Raw genomic sequence first — 19,269 nt, forward strand, 5'->3', positions numbered from 1 at the left:
CAATACATCCCGTTTTCTATTGAAAATCCTAGTTGAACTAAAGTTACTTGATACACAAATGACCTGAAGATTGTTCCAATCGTTCATTTCCTTAACGCTTCGTCTGTCAATTTCTCCTTCTAAACAAATAGTTCATCTTCGTCCGTGTCTTCATCACACCATATTCGCAATCATGGTCGTTCTCGGCCATTTCGCTTTGAGTTCCTCTTTAATTAGGTATTCCCGCATTGCTCTCCTATTCGTAGCAGGTGGAACGGTTTTGATTTCGGTCGGTTCAATCATCGTCTACGGCATAATTCGTAAAATGTCTGCTCATAGTGGTGGGGCCGATTGGAGCTCCGTAGTAAAACCTCTTTTAAACAATCGTTACGCATTAACTAATAAAAATGAAATCCTTAATATAATTAAGGCCATTACGCGAAGGTATGTAAAAATGAATTTTTTCAAAATCTCATCTATAGGCAGAGAAAAACGCAAAATAAATTTACTGAAAATTTGTGCGTGTGTGTGTATGCGGCGACAGAACAAAGAAAATTTTCTCTTCGTGTGAAATTGCAAATTACGATTGCGAAATTATTTTTTTGTAATTTAACGGCATTTTTGTGTTTTTCTTTTGCAGTGAAAATGAATTTTTCGATGAGGATAGCAATTATTTGCAATTTTATACGGCTTTTGCTGCTCTAGCTGCCGATAAATTGAGTCAGTGCAAATATGGTAAGTAAGGCTGCAAGTGAAAAGAAAAAATTGTGTATATGCAATAGTGTGTGTACGTGTGTGTGCATTGAAAAGTCTCAACTCACACACACGCACACACAGGGTGTCTTTGGCAATGATGATGCACCGTTATTTGATAGAAAATTAATGAGAATTTCGTATCGCTATATTGTACAGAAATCGTTTGCAGGTCGAATCATGAAAAATAACACGGCACCGTTAAACTTCCTTACATGAACAGACAAGATGACATTTGCGTGAAAACGTAATAACGTATTTTATTCGTAGAAGTCCGATTCCCATAATGTAATTGCATTAATACACAGCTTTTTAGATCCAGTTGGTATTTCCCTCCAGTCTCCGAACAATAAGCTATAAAATTACCCTAAGTAAAATGGGTAAAAGGAGTAAATTAGGATAACCAGTGTGGAGAATTAAATATTGGTATTGGTTTGGGTTTTACCAGTCCTCAGATTTTATGACTCGTACTGACTAAATCACCTGCAAAATTTGATGAATGTTCTGATTGATCATGATCTGCAGTTGTGAATGTAGAATAGAAAAACTATTAAATTGAAAATTCTGGTGTGTATTCCATTTTAGCATCTGATATAGCAAAACATTATAGATCCAATGTACTAAAACTATTGTGATTAAAGGCGATTCTTTCGCATTTATTCATAGGAGAAAGTATATGTCAGTGTGGAATTTTGGAGGCCCATATCTAAGCAGTATGGATTTCTCCTACCAATAGTTATATTTTTTATTCAGGACTTTAACCATATTTATACAATCAGGCCCTTAGGACGTACAAATTTCAGTAGTGTGTGTATTTTATTCAATCTAATGAATTGCGCCAATTTCCGTCGCATTTAGAGGATGGATTGATTTCCATCGGTATCTTTTAAATTTAACTATCCAAAATAATTACCAAAATATGTTCATTGCAATAAAGTACGATACGATTATGTGTTCACAATATGAAATATATCCATTATATTTACCAAACTTTTATTTTTGAACAGTTTCACAAACACAAATTCATGAGGCCTGTGCCATTCTCATTCGATTCATTTTACTGCGTTTGGGTAAGGTCAGTGTCTATGAAATAAAATGGCTATTGCCGGCATTGAAAAGTCTTTGCGAAGGCAAACCGACAACATCCTCACAAAGCAAATCGACAACATCGACGGCTGGTGGAGGAGCAAGCGGTGCAGGAAACGGAACTGCTGGCAGTAATAATGCTAGCTCCTCAAATGCCAGCGCCACTGCGGGTGGTGGTGGCAGTGGAAATGTCTTACAATTCGATTATAATGCTGTTGCGGCTGTGCTGAAGAGCAGCAAATATCCTGAAAATACAAAAAGTATTGTCTCTACAAGTAGTTCAACAGGTGGTGGCAGTAATGCTGGGGAAAAAGATTCACCCAAATCAGAAATTAAAAGATCTCGATCAGATTTGTCTTCAATCATTATACATCAGCTAACAGCACCATTGGAAGCTGGTAAAATGACATGGGCTCCTTTGAGCGAAGAACTAACTGATTGTTCGGTAAGTATTAAATTTAACTGTATTTCTAAATTTATCAGTACTAATATATATTTTTGTTTTTTTTTTTTTCAGGAGGTATTCGCTTCAAATGCCGCATACCTACAATCATTAAATGGAGCTGATATAATATTAGATGTTTGCTCATCATTACCAATTTTGACACGTTATCGTCTCAAATATCAAGAGACCATTGCTAACTTGGCTGGCAAACCATTGTATTTGCCTTTGACACAAGTAGAAGCCACACAGATACGTAACACTTTAACCCATATGGTCACCGATATATCCATATTATCACAAGCCTTGACTTTACCAATTCTACAACCGTTGACACCAAGTCGCATTGCCAAACTATCGAAATGCGCCATTTCAGCATTGTATTGTGCTGTTTTAGCCTCAATTGCTAGCAGTGTTTTGAATATGTCCTCCACAGCAAGTACCCAAAAATCAACAACATCTGGTGGTTCAACGGCATCCCTGTCAACACAATCATCCGGCAAAGATGCCGATGACAATGAGGAGAATGCGCGCACCGTTGTCGATAAAGCATTAGAAATATATACTACAATTGGTCAAATGTTTAAAGATTCAGCACGCTCACATATCTATCAAAATCATTTGTGTTTCGGAGCTTGGCTTTTAGTAAGTGGTATACAAGGAGCTTTGGGAGCTTCTGGAAGTACCAGTACAAGTATGAGTAAAGATGATATGGCCAAACAAGCTAAGAGTAAATCTGGCGAAAGTGTTCAGCCAACAGCATCGGCACGTGTAAACCTATTTAAAGTTCAACAAGGTTTTGGTGTTTTGAATGCAGCCATTGCCAATCACTGCATAAAACTTTTAACAGAACTCATAGATGATTTGAAAATTGAAACAACTTCATCAATGGACATTCAGCAAGGTCAGGGTGCTTCCACAACTACCAGCACCACATTACCAGAACCCGCCAACTTTGATGTCTTAGAAAACTATACGACATTGCAACGGGTCATGCGTGTTCTTAACACGGCCACGTTACATCAACTCTTCACCTTCTTGGCCACCGTGACCTATCGAAAGGCTTGCAATTTGAAACGTGCAAATACTAAAGATCGCACCGAATGTGAACCAATAAGCTATTCGGATTCAACCACCTACTTCAATGACACTCTTTCATGTTCGGACAATTCCGAAGAGGATGATAGTGAAAGTTATCTAGGTCATTGGTTTAAGGAAACCCTACAACCGGAATCGGAAAACGAAAATCAATCGGTTGACAACATGGATAAGAACAATGAAGGACAAAAATCAAACATGGTACCAGCCCTGGATGAACCCCATGAATATTTGGACTTGGCTGCCCAAATTTTCTGTTTTATGGATCAATTTTTCTCACAAAGACATAGTTATCTGCAGAGATATGTCAAGGCTGGGTTATCTGATCAACAAATGCTGTTAATGGCTAACATATTAAAAGATCTAGATCGGGATTCGGCCCGAGGGAATGAAAATGAAAGCAATCAATGCAACAAATGGCAATCGGCAATGATACGATTTTCGGGAGCAGTTGGCCGTTACCTACATAATTTAGTATCAGCCTCTCTGTTGAGTGAATCACTTCAATCGAATCTTTTACAACATCTCGGAGTATCGCCGTGGTCCAGTGAGACCAATACCTGGCCATTGCAGGTGTATCCAAGTACTCTGTCGGTATTGGTGCAAATTTTATTACTAAAACCCACACAAGAAAAGGAGGCGGCTTGTCTTTCGGTTTGGCATCGTCTAATTAATACCCTCGTCGAAGGTGTATGTGGATCGTCTTCAACAAATCCACCCACAAATGTTGACTATGAAGATTTAAATATGGAACATGCTCAATTGTTGTTGTTCCTTTTCCACTCATTGAATTTAATGCAAAAGAAGTCGATATTACTTCTAACCGCTGGTGGTGTAATACGCTGTGCCGAAGTTTGCCGCGATATATCTAGCGATAAACCCATACGGAATAGTCAAATTATTTTATTATCGCGTCTTTTGCTTTTCTTGGAATATTTGATGAAACATTTGTACAATGCTCCACCAGAACTATTGGACTCGGTTCGTTGGAATCTCTTCAGCATTAGTACCATGCATGAAAATCAAAAAATTGCCGATTTGTTGAATAACAAAACTAAATTGACTTCATTTGTACGCAAAGACATTGAAGATGAGTTCCGAAGAAGTGCTGCGGATTGTATGTCAAGTAAGTGTGAACAATAGTTTTTAGCAACTTAAAAATATATTTAGATAATTTGTGTGTGTGTGTGTTTTTTTTTTTTTAGATATTCGCCCAACATTTTATTCTCTAACTCTGGTTGGAGATTCCTCGCCCACTAATCAAGAATTTAAATTAGATGGTCTGGCATGGAATTTCATATTGTGTACCCCGGATAAATTAAAATATCCCCTGCTGGTTGATGCCCTAATAGATATTTTAGGCATAACGGATATGACACTATCATGGCATTCACGAGATAGTACTCACACGTTGTGTGCTATACGATATTGCTTTAGTATTTGCTGGAAATTATTATTGGGTCTACCACCCTCAACAACACATGTCGAACAATTGCAGGTTGATAAGAAGCCCAATTTGCATTCATTATTGTGGTCCATTCGCTGTCCAACTTCACATTATTTGATTGTGAACAGCCTCATTAAACAGGGCATGTATACACAATTTGCTGAAACTCTGTGGAATACAATAACAGATCGTGTCAGTGATGTACGTTTTAGTTTGAAACAAACCCTATTGGGTATTGAATCATGTAATGAACACATTAACAAAGGTAAGTTTCTAATTGAGGAAATATTCCTAAAGTTTATATGTGTGGTTTTTACATTCGTAAAGAATGAACGAAGATCACTGGAAACGACTGCATATTTTTAAAATTTCTCTTGAAAAGTGACATTAACATATATTTCTATTTTTAGCCAATCCTCCACTCTCATATATAATATTATTGGATGCTTTGTTGTCACATATGCAAGCGGTTGCATGGGCCGAAAAGGAGGGCATTAAACCGCAACGATCTTCTTCGTCAAATAGTAATACAGCTGTTCAGAGTCCAACAACTGGCTCCTCACCAATATCGGCTGGTGCAAGTGCTGCCGATGATTCATCATATGCTTCGACACAATTTGATGGCAATGATCAAAAGGGCGAAGTCGAATCCGGCAATACAATTGTACTGCAAGAACGTCATCAATCCACTAAGGAATTACTTCAAATGTTGGTCAATACCTACAACGTTTTACGGGATACGGTGCGTCACAAAATGGTGCAAATATTACCATTGGCCAATGTAACACCAGACAATATTTTAGAATGCATTCTGGCCATTGTAAATTCAAATAACTCCTATTGCACCGATTTGTGCTCACAATTTTTGAAATTGTTGGATAATAAAAATAAGGAAGTTATAACGGGAGATTGGTGTGAATCACTGCCAGTTTCTGATGCCATTTTCAATAAATCCAACAATGGCCAGCAAACACAGCAATATCCAGCTGAATTGTATACACTTACCGTAATTGAAGCCCACATTACCGAATTGACAAGGGAAAACTACTACTCGACATTGAATTCCTTTAAACATTGTCTAAAGAGCCTCTTCAGTTTAATGAATCTATTGTTGACATCATCACAACAACAATGGCAACACGACAGTGCATGCAAATCACTAATCGAAGAGCAATTGAAACCGATGCTCATAGAGACGATGATGGATGCCCGAATGGAATATGTTTTTGATATTGCTGAGAAGTGTCTGCTAACATTAATGCAAGGTGTAGAACAGGCTTCGGAACAACAACAATTCATGTCCTACAATTATATACTAAAATACCATTATCGATTCCTAATGGAATATGCCGAGGAAGCCAAGAATTTCCCACCTTCAGTTCAGCAAAGTTTAATTTTTGATGAGTCTCTGTTATTTGCTGTTGTTAAGTCAATGTCAGCAATGTTAGAGAAACCCATGGGTATTAAGGCCATACACCAATTCTTTACGCAGAAAAACAATGATGTGTCAAACACCACCCCCTCGTCGGCGACGACGACAAATAAGCCCAGCTTGGTTGATTTGTTGTTGTCCTTCACTGGTACCAATCTATCAATGTCCTATGCCCGCAAACTATTGGAATTTGTTGAAAAACTATTCCAAATTTCCCAACAACCCGATTCGGCTTTCCCTCTGGAAGAGTTGAGAAATTGTTTCGGAGAATTGGCTAATGTCGAACAGCAACGTATCAAATGCTGGCTAACGCATGTGATTTATGGGCCACAAAGTGTACTCTCACAACAGACAGAAACTCCCGTGGAGAAGCAATCTTCGGCTACGGGGGTGCCAGCCACTACCTCTAGTACTTCATCGAGTAATGCCCAGACACCCACAAATATGGCTACAATTTCTGCGATAGCCTCGTTGTCCGAACAATTTGGTAATCAGTCCTCAACACTGGATAATGCCGAGGCTATAGATGAAGACAATGCCACTAATCAACCGTCAGCTGCTGTGGCTGCAACTACACAACAAAATAGTTCGGCAGCAGCACAATCACTAAGCATTTGGCCTCAGCAACCAACAACGGCTGGCAATAGCAGTTTCTTGGCCACCAATCAATCGGAACCGTTGTCTACTACACAGGATGAACAATTGCAGAACCAGCAACAAACCGAAAGGAATGGTGCTCTGCTACTAAGTGTCATCAAACATATTGTGCACGACAGTGGCAAGGCATTAGCAACCAACAACAATGCCGTTGCCATGCTGTTATTCCAATCTCTACTGCAATTGGGACAAACGTTGATTTCCCCCTCTTCACATGAGGCCAATGACTTCTCCGATATTCTACAGATAATGATTTGTTTGGCCGACTGTGCCCAAGGAAAGGGACATTCAACACTCTTCAATGCCACAATAATGTGGTTGGAAATCACAAAATTTCAAATCATGGAAAAGACCCAAAATACACACAATTCTCTTATTATGTCCTCCAACATTTTGGAGAATGTCAATGCCCTGCTAAAATACTTACATGAGCTGTTGCAAAGTTTGGGACATCGCGGCAGCAAACATCAACAACAACCTGCCTGGGACGATGATATCCAGACTGATTTGGAAGACTTAATGGATGATCTTGCCAACGACCAGCAAGGCGATGATGACTCCTTTGTAGAAGATTCCGATGAGGATAGCCTAAACAACAAACTGTGTACATTCTCATTGACGCAAAAGGAATTTATGAATCAACATTGGTATCATTGCCACACTTGCAATATGGTCAATACGGTCGGTGTTTGTTCGGTATGTGCCAGAGTTTGTCACAAAGGACATGACGTTAGTTATGCTAAATATGGAAATTTCTTTTGTGACTGTGGTGCCAAAGAGGATGGTTCTTGTCAGGCACTGAGAAGGCGTGTATCCAGCGGTACAACGACTGGGGAAAGTCGTGGACAACAAAATGACTATACATCGTCCGAAATTTATTCCAGTAGTAATAGCAGTGGAACAAGTGGCGTTCTGTCCCAGTCGAAACGTGCACAAACACCACCCTCACAAAGCTGTTTAAGTCAGCAACAACAACATCACCAACAGCAACAACAACAAAATTCCAATTCAGCTTTGCAAATGACAACCAATAATTTCCTAATGTCCTCCTCTGCGACAAATGAACGCATATCTTTGCTCTCCAAGTTGTTGGAGGGTTCCAAAGAAGCCTTACAAAACACCGAACAATGGACCACTATTGTCAAATGTATTTTGGAATTCTTTGATGTGATAATGCCAGCTATCAAAGAGAACTGTGATCTCTTCTCGATTGTGGGATGTCATCGCAGAGCGAAGGCTGCTCTTTTACGTTTGCACGGCGAGCAGACATTCCAACATACCGATCAATTGATGTTGCCAACATTGGGCTCTCAAGAGGGAGCCTTTGAGAATGTACGTATGAGTTATTCGGGCGATCAAGGCCAGACCATTAAACAGTTGTTGTCGTCGGGTTTGGTGCGGCGAGTGGCCCTATGCTGTCTCTCTTCGCCCCACGGAAAACGTCAACATCTGGCTGTGTCACATGAAAAAGGCAAAGTAACAATTCTACAGCTGTCCGCTTTGTTGAAACAAGATGCTGCCAAACGAAAATTGACACTGACACAACTTTCCTCAGCACCCATACCGTGTACTGTGCTCTCATTGACCGCCAATCCAGCAAATGAAGACTGTTTGGCGGTGTGTGGTTTAAAGGAATGCCACATTCTGACCTTTACAAATACTGGAGCCACCAGTGAACACATTGTCCTGACGCCACAACTGGAAAATGGAAACTTTATTAAGAAAGCCCTGTGGTTGCCAGGATCACAAACAATGTTGGCTTTGGTTACAGCCGATTATGTGAAAATATATGAACTTTCGGAAGATACCTATAGCCCCAAGTACTACTTCCTAGTAGCTGTTGGCAAGATTCGTGATTGTTGTTTTGTCTACCAGGATGGTGTCTACTATATGCTGATAATAGCCTCATCCGGTTATATATACTATCAAAAGCTTGATGATCAGTCATTGGCCAAACATGGCGATTTCTATGTAACCAACACATTGGAATTGAACCACACCCAAATTAAAGATGTCAATGGCCAAGAAGGAGGTGGTGGCGTATCCATTTACTATTCACACACCCTGCAATTGTTGTTCTTCAGTTATTCGGTGGGTAAAAGTTTTGTTGCTCCCCTAACAGATGTCAACAAGGGAGTGAAATGCATAACCCATCTGCAAATATCACCTGGTTCGTCGAAGAATTCATCCAAGGGTCCACCACAGCCTCTATGTCAGTGGACAGAAATACCCGGACACCCAGGTCTCATCTGTGCCATGATGCACACATCGAATAATCCTGTCATCTTCATGTTCACACCTGAACGTATTCTGATGCAGGAAATCAAAGCACAATCGCCCAAATCGCGTATTATGGATATGGTTGCCATACGCCACACAGTGGCTGGTGTGGAGAAGACTACGCTCATTCTACTTTGTGAAGATGGAAGCTTGCGCATCTTCACAGCTAATCAAGAGACAACATCATTCTGGCTGTCACCCCAGGTTCAACCATTATCGAATCAATTGTATACCACAAATTTGAGTAACAAGTCCGCCTGTTCCAATGGGGCAAGCAAAAAATCCAAACGTAAATCAAGTCATCAACAGAAGACCACAGGTCCAAATGGTAATCCGATATTCCCCATTGACTTCTTTGAACACTGCACCATGTTGCCAGATGTCGATTTCGGCGGAAATGACTTGCTGCAAATCTACAATAAACAGAAACTGAAAATACGCCTCTTCTCGACGGGAATGTATGTTGCCTCTACAAAGGCTACCGGCTTTACATTGGAAATATATAATAATGATCCGAATAATATGGTAATTGTGGGCATACGTGTGCTCTTGGGCACACAAGATCCACATCGTGCACCACAAAGTGTTACAATACTGGGTAGAACCATACCGACACCCGTTCGACGCGCCCGTTGGTTTGATATACCGCTGACTCGCGAGGAAATGCTGCAATGTGACAAATGCCTTAAGGTGGTATTTGGTAAATCACGAGATCCCGATAATGTCTGTATGTTGGATTCCATAGAGGTATATGGTAAATCGAAGGACTTGGTGGGTTGGCCCGACGATACCGATGAAATTGCTGGTGGTGGACCATCATCTTCGGCAAATGCTGCTGGAAGTGGTTCGGGTACATCTACATCATATGGCGTTATGGGTTCATCAAGTACATGCTACGAAGGTTATAACTCGATTACCCAACTTGATAGAATGGTTACAATGCTCTTGGAGGTACTCGATTGTTCGATTAGTCTATTGGGCACAAATGCATTGACCGGTACCATAAGGCAAAAGGCCACAAATACGGCAACATCTTTGCTGTTGCTACCCACGGCCAATCAGGTGCAGGTACAATCAAGATACGTTTTGGCCACTCTCTTCGGTAATCGTCAGGCCTATCACAATTACAAGGACTATGAAATGCTGGTCTATGTCAATGATGAACTAAAGGTAGGTGGGATAACAACAATTTTAATTCGGCCTATAACATATGTTTTTTGTATTCCCTTAGGTTCTGAAATCGAAATTAACCAGCCGCGAAACCTTGAGAGATGTTGATCCTGAAGCCTTCTATCGTTTGGTACTCATGGTACGCGGAATTGCCACAACACGCCCAATGACTTTAACGAAAATCTGTTTGGATAATAAATTCGAAATAGTTTCGGATTTAATGGAATTCGTGGAAAAGCTATATGAAATCACCCCAGCCATTGATGAGCCAACATCAATTGTACGTCAAGGTCTATCACATACCGAGACTATAGTCCACTGTCTCGTTGAGATAATGCATGCATTTGCATTGGCCGATATTAGCCAAGTTGAAAGAGTCACCTTGATGTTTATCAAATTATTGAAAAATGAATCGAGTGTTATATCTCATAGCGCCAAGGAGGCTATAATATTGTTGCTTAGTCCTCGCTCGAAGCGCCGAAAGGTGGCAATTATTACACCAACGTTGTGCTCCACCCCCACACCGCCAGCATTGTCAACAACTACGTCTATGGTGAATGCCACAGCAGTGGTTGGTGGTGCCGTTGGTATTTCTAATGAAGATGACACCTTGGATGAGGCTGCCAACATTGTTAATCCGGTAGTTGCAGCGGTTGGTGGTGGTGGAGGATCTTCATCGCCACCTTCTTCGGTGCAACGAAGTGGTAGTGCAGAATACGTTGCCGTTCCCGCTGCAGTCGCCAATGACCCCACTGCTTTGGTAGATCCTTTAGAAGCATTTATGGGTAGTGGCTTCCCACAGCTCTTGGGACTTCAACAAGATGCCGATGATGAAGCTATAATGGATATTGCCATTGCATTAAGCTTACAGCAGCATGACGGCAGTGGTGCCGAGCCGGCATTACAACATCTACAGCAAGGACTTTCAAATTTACAAGGTATGCGTAATGCTGCCGCACAATTACAACATGCTCAGCAACAGTTACAAGCCGTGGCTGCAGGTGGCACTGGTGGAAGCGGTGGTGCTGCTGTTTCCTCAGCTGCTGGCTCCGACGATGAAGGCTCCAATGTGGCTACAGATGGTTCCACTCTACGCACCTCACCCGCTGAACCAGTGGGCAGTGGAGGCTCAGAAAGTGGCGGCAGTGGTGTTGAATCGATTGGTGGCACCTCTGGTCGTAGCAGTACGTATGAAGGTGATGGTGGTGGTGCCACAGCTTCGCCGCCACGTGCCAGTGGTGGTAGCATGGTGGCTAATGCCAGTAGTAGTTCTGCAAAAGCAACAGCAGCAGTAGCTGCGGGAACAGCTGCAGGAGCCAGTGCCCTAATCAGTGTTACACCCTCAGAATTACCAACAACAAGCCGGTCAGTTCTGGAGGCTAGTCAGAGTAATGATACCGAAGATAACGATGCTACTGAAGATGAAAAATTGGCCAAGTTACATGATTTAAGGTAGGTTTAATTCAGCCTTTTTTTGTACGGATTTAACAACAATGTGTTTTGTTTTCAGAATTGCAATTTTGGGTAGCATCATTGCCAATATCAAGACCCTGGACGATTGTAATGGTCTACAGGCCATACCATTGATTCAAGTCATACTTATGCTTACCACTGATTTGAACGGTAACAATGAACGTGACCAGAAAATCTTAAATGACTTACTCACCGCTCTTGTCGAATATGTTGAAATGGATTCCATATCAAATGCTTCTAAGGTAAGATCCAAAGAGAATGAGTTTAGAATTGTATACATAAACAATTTTACCTTTTTGTATTCCAGATGAAAGATAAGAACCTTAAGAATGAGGTACGTTTGGCCTTGCTATCACTGTTCGGTGTGCTTATGGGTAAAACGAAATCCAAACAGGCCGGTACGACTTCGCCGCCTCACCAATTCAAAGATAATGCCTCATTTGTGGCCAGTACCACAGCTAGCATTTTAAGCAATAACGGAGCCTTTACATTCTGTTTGGTGGTCATGGAATCTCTCTTACAACACTGGAAGAGGGTTTCCAGCGAACAGAATCAGGCAACAGCAGCCGCCGCCGCTGCCAGTGGTATTGTTAGTGCGATTGCCACTGGTCCCAGTAATAGTGTTAGCACACCTGTTGTTAGTGGTTCTGCGGTTACACCAACCCAAAATAGTCTATTGAAGCCAGTACGTTATGGCCCCAAACCGGATTTGTCAACACTAATACCACACAATTATTTGAAAAATTATCCCGATATATTTGAATCGTACGATGCATTACTTACTGAAATGTCAGTGCGATTGCCCTATCAAATATTACGTCTGTCGGCTACACACCCGGGCACATATGATTGGTACCACAGCTATTGTGAAAATATGACATATACCTTGTGTGAATACATGATGTTGAATTTGAATGCTCTGCTGAGACGTCAAGTTCGGAAGTTGTTGATGTACATTTGCGGTAATAAGGAGAAATTTAGAATGTTCCGCGACGGTCATTCATTGGATGTTCACTTTAATTATGTAAAGGATTTGTGTAATCTCTATAATACAAAGGTGAGTTCAGTCAGTATATTTATCTTGCATGTCCCCAAAGTGGGTGGAACTTCCGCCTTTTCCTTGTTGTTGATTTATATATATTTACCTTACCTTATAAGAAGTTCTTTGTTGTATTCAAATTCGCATTTAAATTACCTTTCTTCTTCTTTTCCAGAATATGGTCCTGACAAATCAAACAATTCCAATACTAAGCTATGATTCATTGGTTGAACTCACCGAACATTTGAGAACATGCCAAGAAATTTCACAAATACGCACCGGCAATTGGCAAAAATTCTGTCTAATCCATGAAGATGTTATACCCGTCCTAATTGAAATTGCCTGTTATCAATTGGATGATGGTGTATCGCCGATTATATTACAACTATTGCAAGCTGCACTCTGCAACAATATACAAGCTGTAAAGCAACAACAACAATCAGAAAATGGCAGCACATCGTCTAGTGTTGGTAGTTCGAAAATGCGTGGCGATCGTGATAAATCGGAAGAAATTGAGATGACCTTCGATTCGAAATTCGATAGTACACATTGCTCGACATTTGTTCATCAAATATTCCGTTTCGTCTCGGACTCTTTGCTTAACAAATTTGTGAGGATTTTCTTGTTGGAAACCAATATTACATCGATTAGATGGCAGGCCCACTCCTTGGTGTATGCCATTTATGATTATGCCAATGAACGCCAGAAAGAAAAGTTGATTAACATCTTGTGGAATATGTGGCCTTTGGTACCACAATTCGGACGTCGCACCGCCCAGTTTGTTGATATCTTGGGTTATTTGACATTGAGCACAAAAACAATTACGGAACGTTTACCAGAATTTACCGAAAAGGCGGTGGAAGTTTTGCGGCAACAAAATGATTTGTTATCCAAACATCCGAATGCTTCGATATACACATCATTGGAACAAATTTTACAAATGAATGGATACTATTTGGAATCAGAACCATGTTTGGTTTGCAACAATCCCGAGGTGCCCATGGCCAACATTAAACTGCCATCAATTAAATCGGATTCCAAATTTACCACCTGTACCATGATTGTGAAGTTGGTGCAATGTCACACCATATCAAAGCTCATTGTGCGTATTGCCGATTTGAAACGCACCAAAATGGTAAGGACCATAAATATATACTACAACAATCGCACCGTTCAGGCCGTTGTGGAACTGAAGAATAAGCCAGCCATGTGGCATAAGGCACGGACTGTTACATTGCAATCGGGACAGACTGAGGTCAAAGTGGATTTCCCTCTACCGATTACTGCTTGTAATTTGATGATTGAATATGCTGATTTCTATGAAACTGTTACTGGGTCGTCGGAAAATCTCCAATGCCCCCGATGTAGTGCCGCCGTGCCCTCATACCCCGGTGTCTGTGGCAACTGTGGTGAAAATGTATTCCAATGTCATAAATGTCGGGCCATTAACTACGACGAAAAGGATCCGTTCTTGTGTCATTCATGCGGTTTCTGTAAATATGCTAAATTCGACTTTAGTATATATGGTCGTATATGCTGTGCTGTGGATCCCATCGAATCCGCCGAGGATCGTGCAAAAACTGTACACATTATACATTCATCATTGGAACGAGCAGATCGTATTTATCGCCAACTATTGGCTAATAAGCAAATGTTAGAATTGCTATTGCAAAAATATGCCGAGCATGGTTCCTCCGACCGGTTGATGGATGAAAGTTTGGGTACCATACACAGCAATTCGCAGGTGAATAAGATTATACAATTCTTGGCCCAGAAGTATTGTGTAGAATCGCGCTCCTCCTTTGAAGAGCTTTCGAAAATCGTGCAAAAGGTAAAGGCTTGCCGCAGTGAATTGGTGGCCTACGATCGCAGTCAAATGGACCAGAGCAGTCTGCCGCATACACCGGATAAACGTGACAATTTCAATATTAACAAATGTTACGGATGTGCCTTGGCCTCCACTGAGCAATGTTTGACATTACTCCGAGCCATGGCCTCCAATTATGAATGTCGATTGGTACTCTACAGTCAGGGCTTGGTTGAAGAATTGGCCCAGCATAATTTACGTCGTGGCACAGCCCAGATACAAGACGAAGTACGCAACTTATTAGTATTGCTCACCAAGAACAACAAGGATGCTTGTATGAATTTATTGGAATTGATTAGTGATCGTGTAAAATCGGCCTTATTGGGTTCCATACCCTTAACCAATATTGATTCGGCAATATACCATGAAATGGAATTGCTCAGAGTTCTAATATCCCAAGATGATTTTTGCTGGGAACAAAAACTGAAAATTGTATTTGAACTCTTCCTGCACACATGTCGTTGTCCCCGGGGTCCCGTTTATTCGGTAATACAACCATGTCTACACATAATGCTTAAATTGATATCACCGACAATACCCTCAACTAAGTTGAATCGCGATTTAAGCCCCTCCACTCTGTCCTCAATCAATTGTGTTGAAGGTCTTAGTGTTGATTTCCAAAAGTGGTTGCAAAATGATCCGCAACATTCGTTTGAGGCATGGAAGGCACGTATGCCTTCTAGTTCATTGGCCCAACAATCGAAAAATTACAAAGCTTTTGTGGCAGCAGCGGCACAAAATTCCCTACAGGATGAAAATATTCTAGCTGCTGTTCTACAATCGGTACAGCATGCCGAACAAATGAGCCAAAAAGTCACACCGGAAAGACAACTTTCAAATGAATCTGCCGCGGCTATATCGGGTCATAATGCTGCTGGAGCGGGAGCCTCCGAAAATCGAGAACAACGTCGGAAAACATTGCGGGAAAATTATCTGCGCGAGAAGTACGGGCAACGTTGGCGATTGCGTCATCTCAATCGTGGCCAACCCTATAAACCTTTGCAATTGACAGCAACGTGGTTGCAACCGATCTTGTTTAATAACAATTCCCGCTTCAGACGTCCCCTGGTATGCACATTGATTACCGTCTTGAGTAGGACCCATGATCGTAAACGAGAAATACTCAATTTACTTACTACCTTCCTGAAACATGTGGGTGAAGCCGGCGAGGCCAGCACAGACTTCCTATCCCTATATCGTTTACTGGCTGTGGATACACCTTGGCGTGAATACTTGGCCCTGAAGGGCGTTCTCTTGGAGATATCCCAGCTATTGGCAGAGGAAATTAAGAAAATCCATCGTCTAGAGGAGACCACACTTTCTTCGGACTTATCGCAAGGATATGCTTTGCGACAATTTGTTGAGTTGTTGGCTCTGTTCCTCGACAGTCCACAAATTCGTCAGGTATACAAAACTCGTCTGCTTGGCCCGGTACTCGAGGGTTATTTGTCTCTGCGTAAATTGGTGGTACAAAGAACCCGACTAATCGATGATGCCCAAGAGAAACTCCTCGATATGTTGGAAGAAATGACCAGTGGAACCGAGGAAGAGACACGAGCCTTTATGGAAATCCTTATCGACACTGTGGAGAAGACACCCATGAAAGATATAAAAACTCCAGTTTTCATATTCGAACGTTTGTATTCCATTATACATCCTGAAGAAAATGATGAATCCGAATTCTTCATGACACTCGAAAAGGACCCACAGCAGGAGGATTTCTTGCAAGGTCGTATGTTGGGCAATCCCTATCCTTCCACCGAACAAGGCCTGGGACCACTAATGCGTGACATTAAAAATAAAATATGTACCGATTGTGAGCTAATTGCTCTGCTGGAAGATGACAATGGCATGGAATTGTTGGTCAACAATAAAATCATTAGCCTCGACTTGCCCGTTAAGGATGTCTACAAGAAAATCTGGCTAGCCGAAGGTGGTGAGCGGGATGCCATGCGTATTGTATATCGTATGCGTGGTTTGCTAGGAGATGCCACCGAAGAATTTGTTGAAACGCTGAACAATAAGTCCCAGGAGGAAGTGGATACGGAACAATTATTCCGTCTGGCAAATGTTTTGGCCGATTGCAATGGCTTGAAGGTAATGTTGGATCGCATTGGCAGTCTACAAAATATAACCAGATCGCGTGAATTGATACAAGTCCTGCTGAAGCTTTTCCTTATTTGTGTAAAAGTGCGACGTTGCCAAGATGTCCTTTGCCAGCCGGAATTGGGTGCCGTCAATACTTTGCTCAAAGTTTTGCAAATGTGTCTACAGTCTGAACCAGATTCCATTCAGTCGTCAGTTACCGAACAGCTATTGGAAATTATGGAAACCATATTATCGAAGGCTGCAAGTGATACCCTGGACTCGTTCCTTCAGTTCTCCTTGACCTTTGGTGGCCCTGAATATGTGACAGCCCTTATTTCGTGTACCGAGTGTTCCAATGTTCGCAACAACCCATCCGTACTTAGGCATTTGATTCGTGTTCTAGCCGCCTTGGTCTATGGCAATGAAGTTAAAATGGCCCTGCTGTGCAATTACTTCAAGGATACCTTGGACTTTGACAAGTTTGATGGCGAACGTACCGCTGAGGAGGAATTCAAATTGGAACTATTTTGTGTGCTGACCAATCAAATTGAACACAACTGTATTGGTGGTACTCTTAAAGATTACATTGTTGGCTTGGGTATTGTGGAGAAGGCCATTGATTATATTACCCGTTATGCGCCTTGCGTTAAACCTACCCTACTGAGAACCGATTCTGATGAACTGAAAGAGTTTATTTCCCGACCAAGCCTTAAGTATATTTTACGATTCCTCACCGGTTTGGCAACCAAACATGAAGCTACCCAGGTGGCGATCAGCAAAGATATTATTCCCATTATACATCGTTTGGAACAGGTGTCGAGTGATGAACATGTTGGCAGTTTGGCTGAAAACCTCTTGGAGGCTTTGTGCACTGATGCGGCCACAGCATCTAGGGTGCAAGAGGTCAGAGACTTTACCCGAGCTGAAAAGAAACGTCTAGCCATGGCCACAAGAGAAAAACAATTGGATGCCTTGGGTATGCGTACCAACGAAAAAGGTCAAGTCACGGCCAAGGGTTCCATTTTGCAGAAAATTGAAAAATTACGCGATGAGACAGGTCTTACCTGCTTTATCTGCCGCGAGGGATATGCCTGCCAACCTACGAAAGTCTTGGGTATTTATACCTTCACCAAACGTTGCAATGTCGAGGAATTTGAAATTAAATCCCGCAAAACAATCGGCTATACCACAGTTACCCATTTCAATGTGGTCCACGTTGACTGTCATACATCAGCCATACGTTTGGCAAGGGGTCGTGATGAATGGGAACGGGCTAGTTTGCAAAATGCTAATACCCGCTGCAATGGTCTACTGCCTCTTTGGGGACCTGAAGTTTCCGAAGCAGCCTTTTCAGCCTGCATGACCCGCCATGCCAGCTACATGCAAGAGAGCACCCAACGTTGCGATATCTCCTACAACAATAGTATCCATGATTTGAAACTCTTGCTAATGCGCTTTGCCTGGGAACGTAGCTTCCATGAAGATGCCGGTGGTGGTGGTCCCCAGTCCAATATGCACTTTGTTCCCTATTTGCTGTTCTATGCCGTTTATCTACTGCTCTCATCGCGTTCAGCAGCAAGGGATAGTAAGACATTGGTGGCCTATCTGACAGCAGCGCCCTCAGAGAAATGGCTTGAAAGTGCATATGATGTTGAGGGTCCGCTCTACATGCTGACTGTCTCGCTGGCTCTGCACTCTCACGAGACTTGGCAAAAACATCGTATTGCCCACTTGAAACGTTTGATTGCCGTTGCCCAAGCCCGCCATGTATCACCGTCGGTATTGTGTAAGGCATTATTGTCACCAGCCGATAGACAAGAAAAGGAGTACTCGGTTTACAAACCCTACCTGATGATTTGGGCTCTATTGGATCTGCTCTATAGTACGCTATTCAAAACTGTATCAACACCCAAGGAAGACGACTGGTCGATCTCTCTGTTCAATTATATTCGTAAAAACGATGAAACTATGTTGAAGCACACTGATTCGATATTGGAAACATTTACCGATGATTTCCTGCCTTGTACATCGTTTGAAGAGTTTTGTGATGTGGCTGGTAAGTAGTTGTTGACTTGACATTTTTTTATTTTAGAATATTATCATAATAAACGATGAATAAATCAAATTATAGGTCTCTTTGGTGATATTGAAAATCCCCAAGCGTTTATTGAGGATGTATTGTCCACATTGCCCACAACAGTATCCTCTGCCGCAGCAGCTTCTTCTTCATCGTCAAGTGGTTGATAGAGAAAGGACTAAATTACGAATTGAAAGAATGAAGGCGAAAACAATACGAATTATTAAATGCACTAACCACAAATTAATATTGAATTCATTACTACTAATCTCCTCCAGACCTTGTTTTGCATCAGACAAATCATGATCGAATGTCGTTGCAAAATAAACATACAATACTTAATATGCACTTTATCAAATAATTAATAATAACAACAATAAT

The 19,269-nt window shown here is 41.6% G+C and overlaps 1 protein-coding gene across 1 annotated transcript; it reads left to right on the top strand.

Moving 5' to 3' along the window:
- The first annotated feature begins 304 nt into the window (after positions 1 to 304).
- LOC133330365 (protein purity of essence) lies at positions 305 to 19,055 on the top strand. The gene is made up of 13 exons (XM_061538821.1): positions 305 to 423; positions 620 to 714; positions 1,740 to 1,923; positions 2,008 to 2,263; positions 2,336 to 4,484; positions 4,564 to 5,070; positions 5,216 to 6,309; positions 6,352 to 10,344; positions 10,406 to 11,796; positions 11,855 to 12,059; positions 12,125 to 12,874; positions 13,032 to 18,867; positions 18,943 to 19,055. Exons 1-13 carry the CDS (start codon positions 305 to 307, stop codon positions 19,053 to 19,055), a joined length of 16,692 nt encoding a protein of 5,563 aa, XP_061394805.1.
- The last annotated feature ends 214 nt before the right edge of the window (positions 19,056 to 19,269 follow it).

Source organism: Musca vetustissima, unplaced genomic scaffold (assembly GCF_032173495.1).
Source record: "Musca vetustissima isolate MV318-11 ecotype Yass unplaced genomic scaffold, APGP_CSIRO_Mvet_v1 utg19615, whole genome shotgun sequence".
NCBI classification, from domain to species: domain Eukaryota; kingdom Metazoa; phylum Arthropoda; class Insecta; order Diptera; family Muscidae; genus Musca; species Musca vetustissima.

What these genes read in the sequence shown, in the direction of transcription:
- LOC133330365 (XM_061538821.1), top strand. Translation starts at nt 305, where the DNA reads ATGTCTGCTCATAGTGGTGGGGCCGATTGGAGCTCCGTAGTAAAACCT. An exon ending in ATTAAGGCCATTACGCGAAG is followed by an intron (nt 424 to 619) that starts GTATGTAAAAAT and finishes TTTCTTTTGCAG; the next exon opens with TGAAAATGAATTTTTCGATG. An exon ending in GTAATCTCTATAATACAAAG is followed by an intron (nt 12,875 to 13,031) that starts GTGAGTTCAGTC and finishes CTTCTTTTCCAG; the next exon opens with AATATGGTCCTGACAAATCA.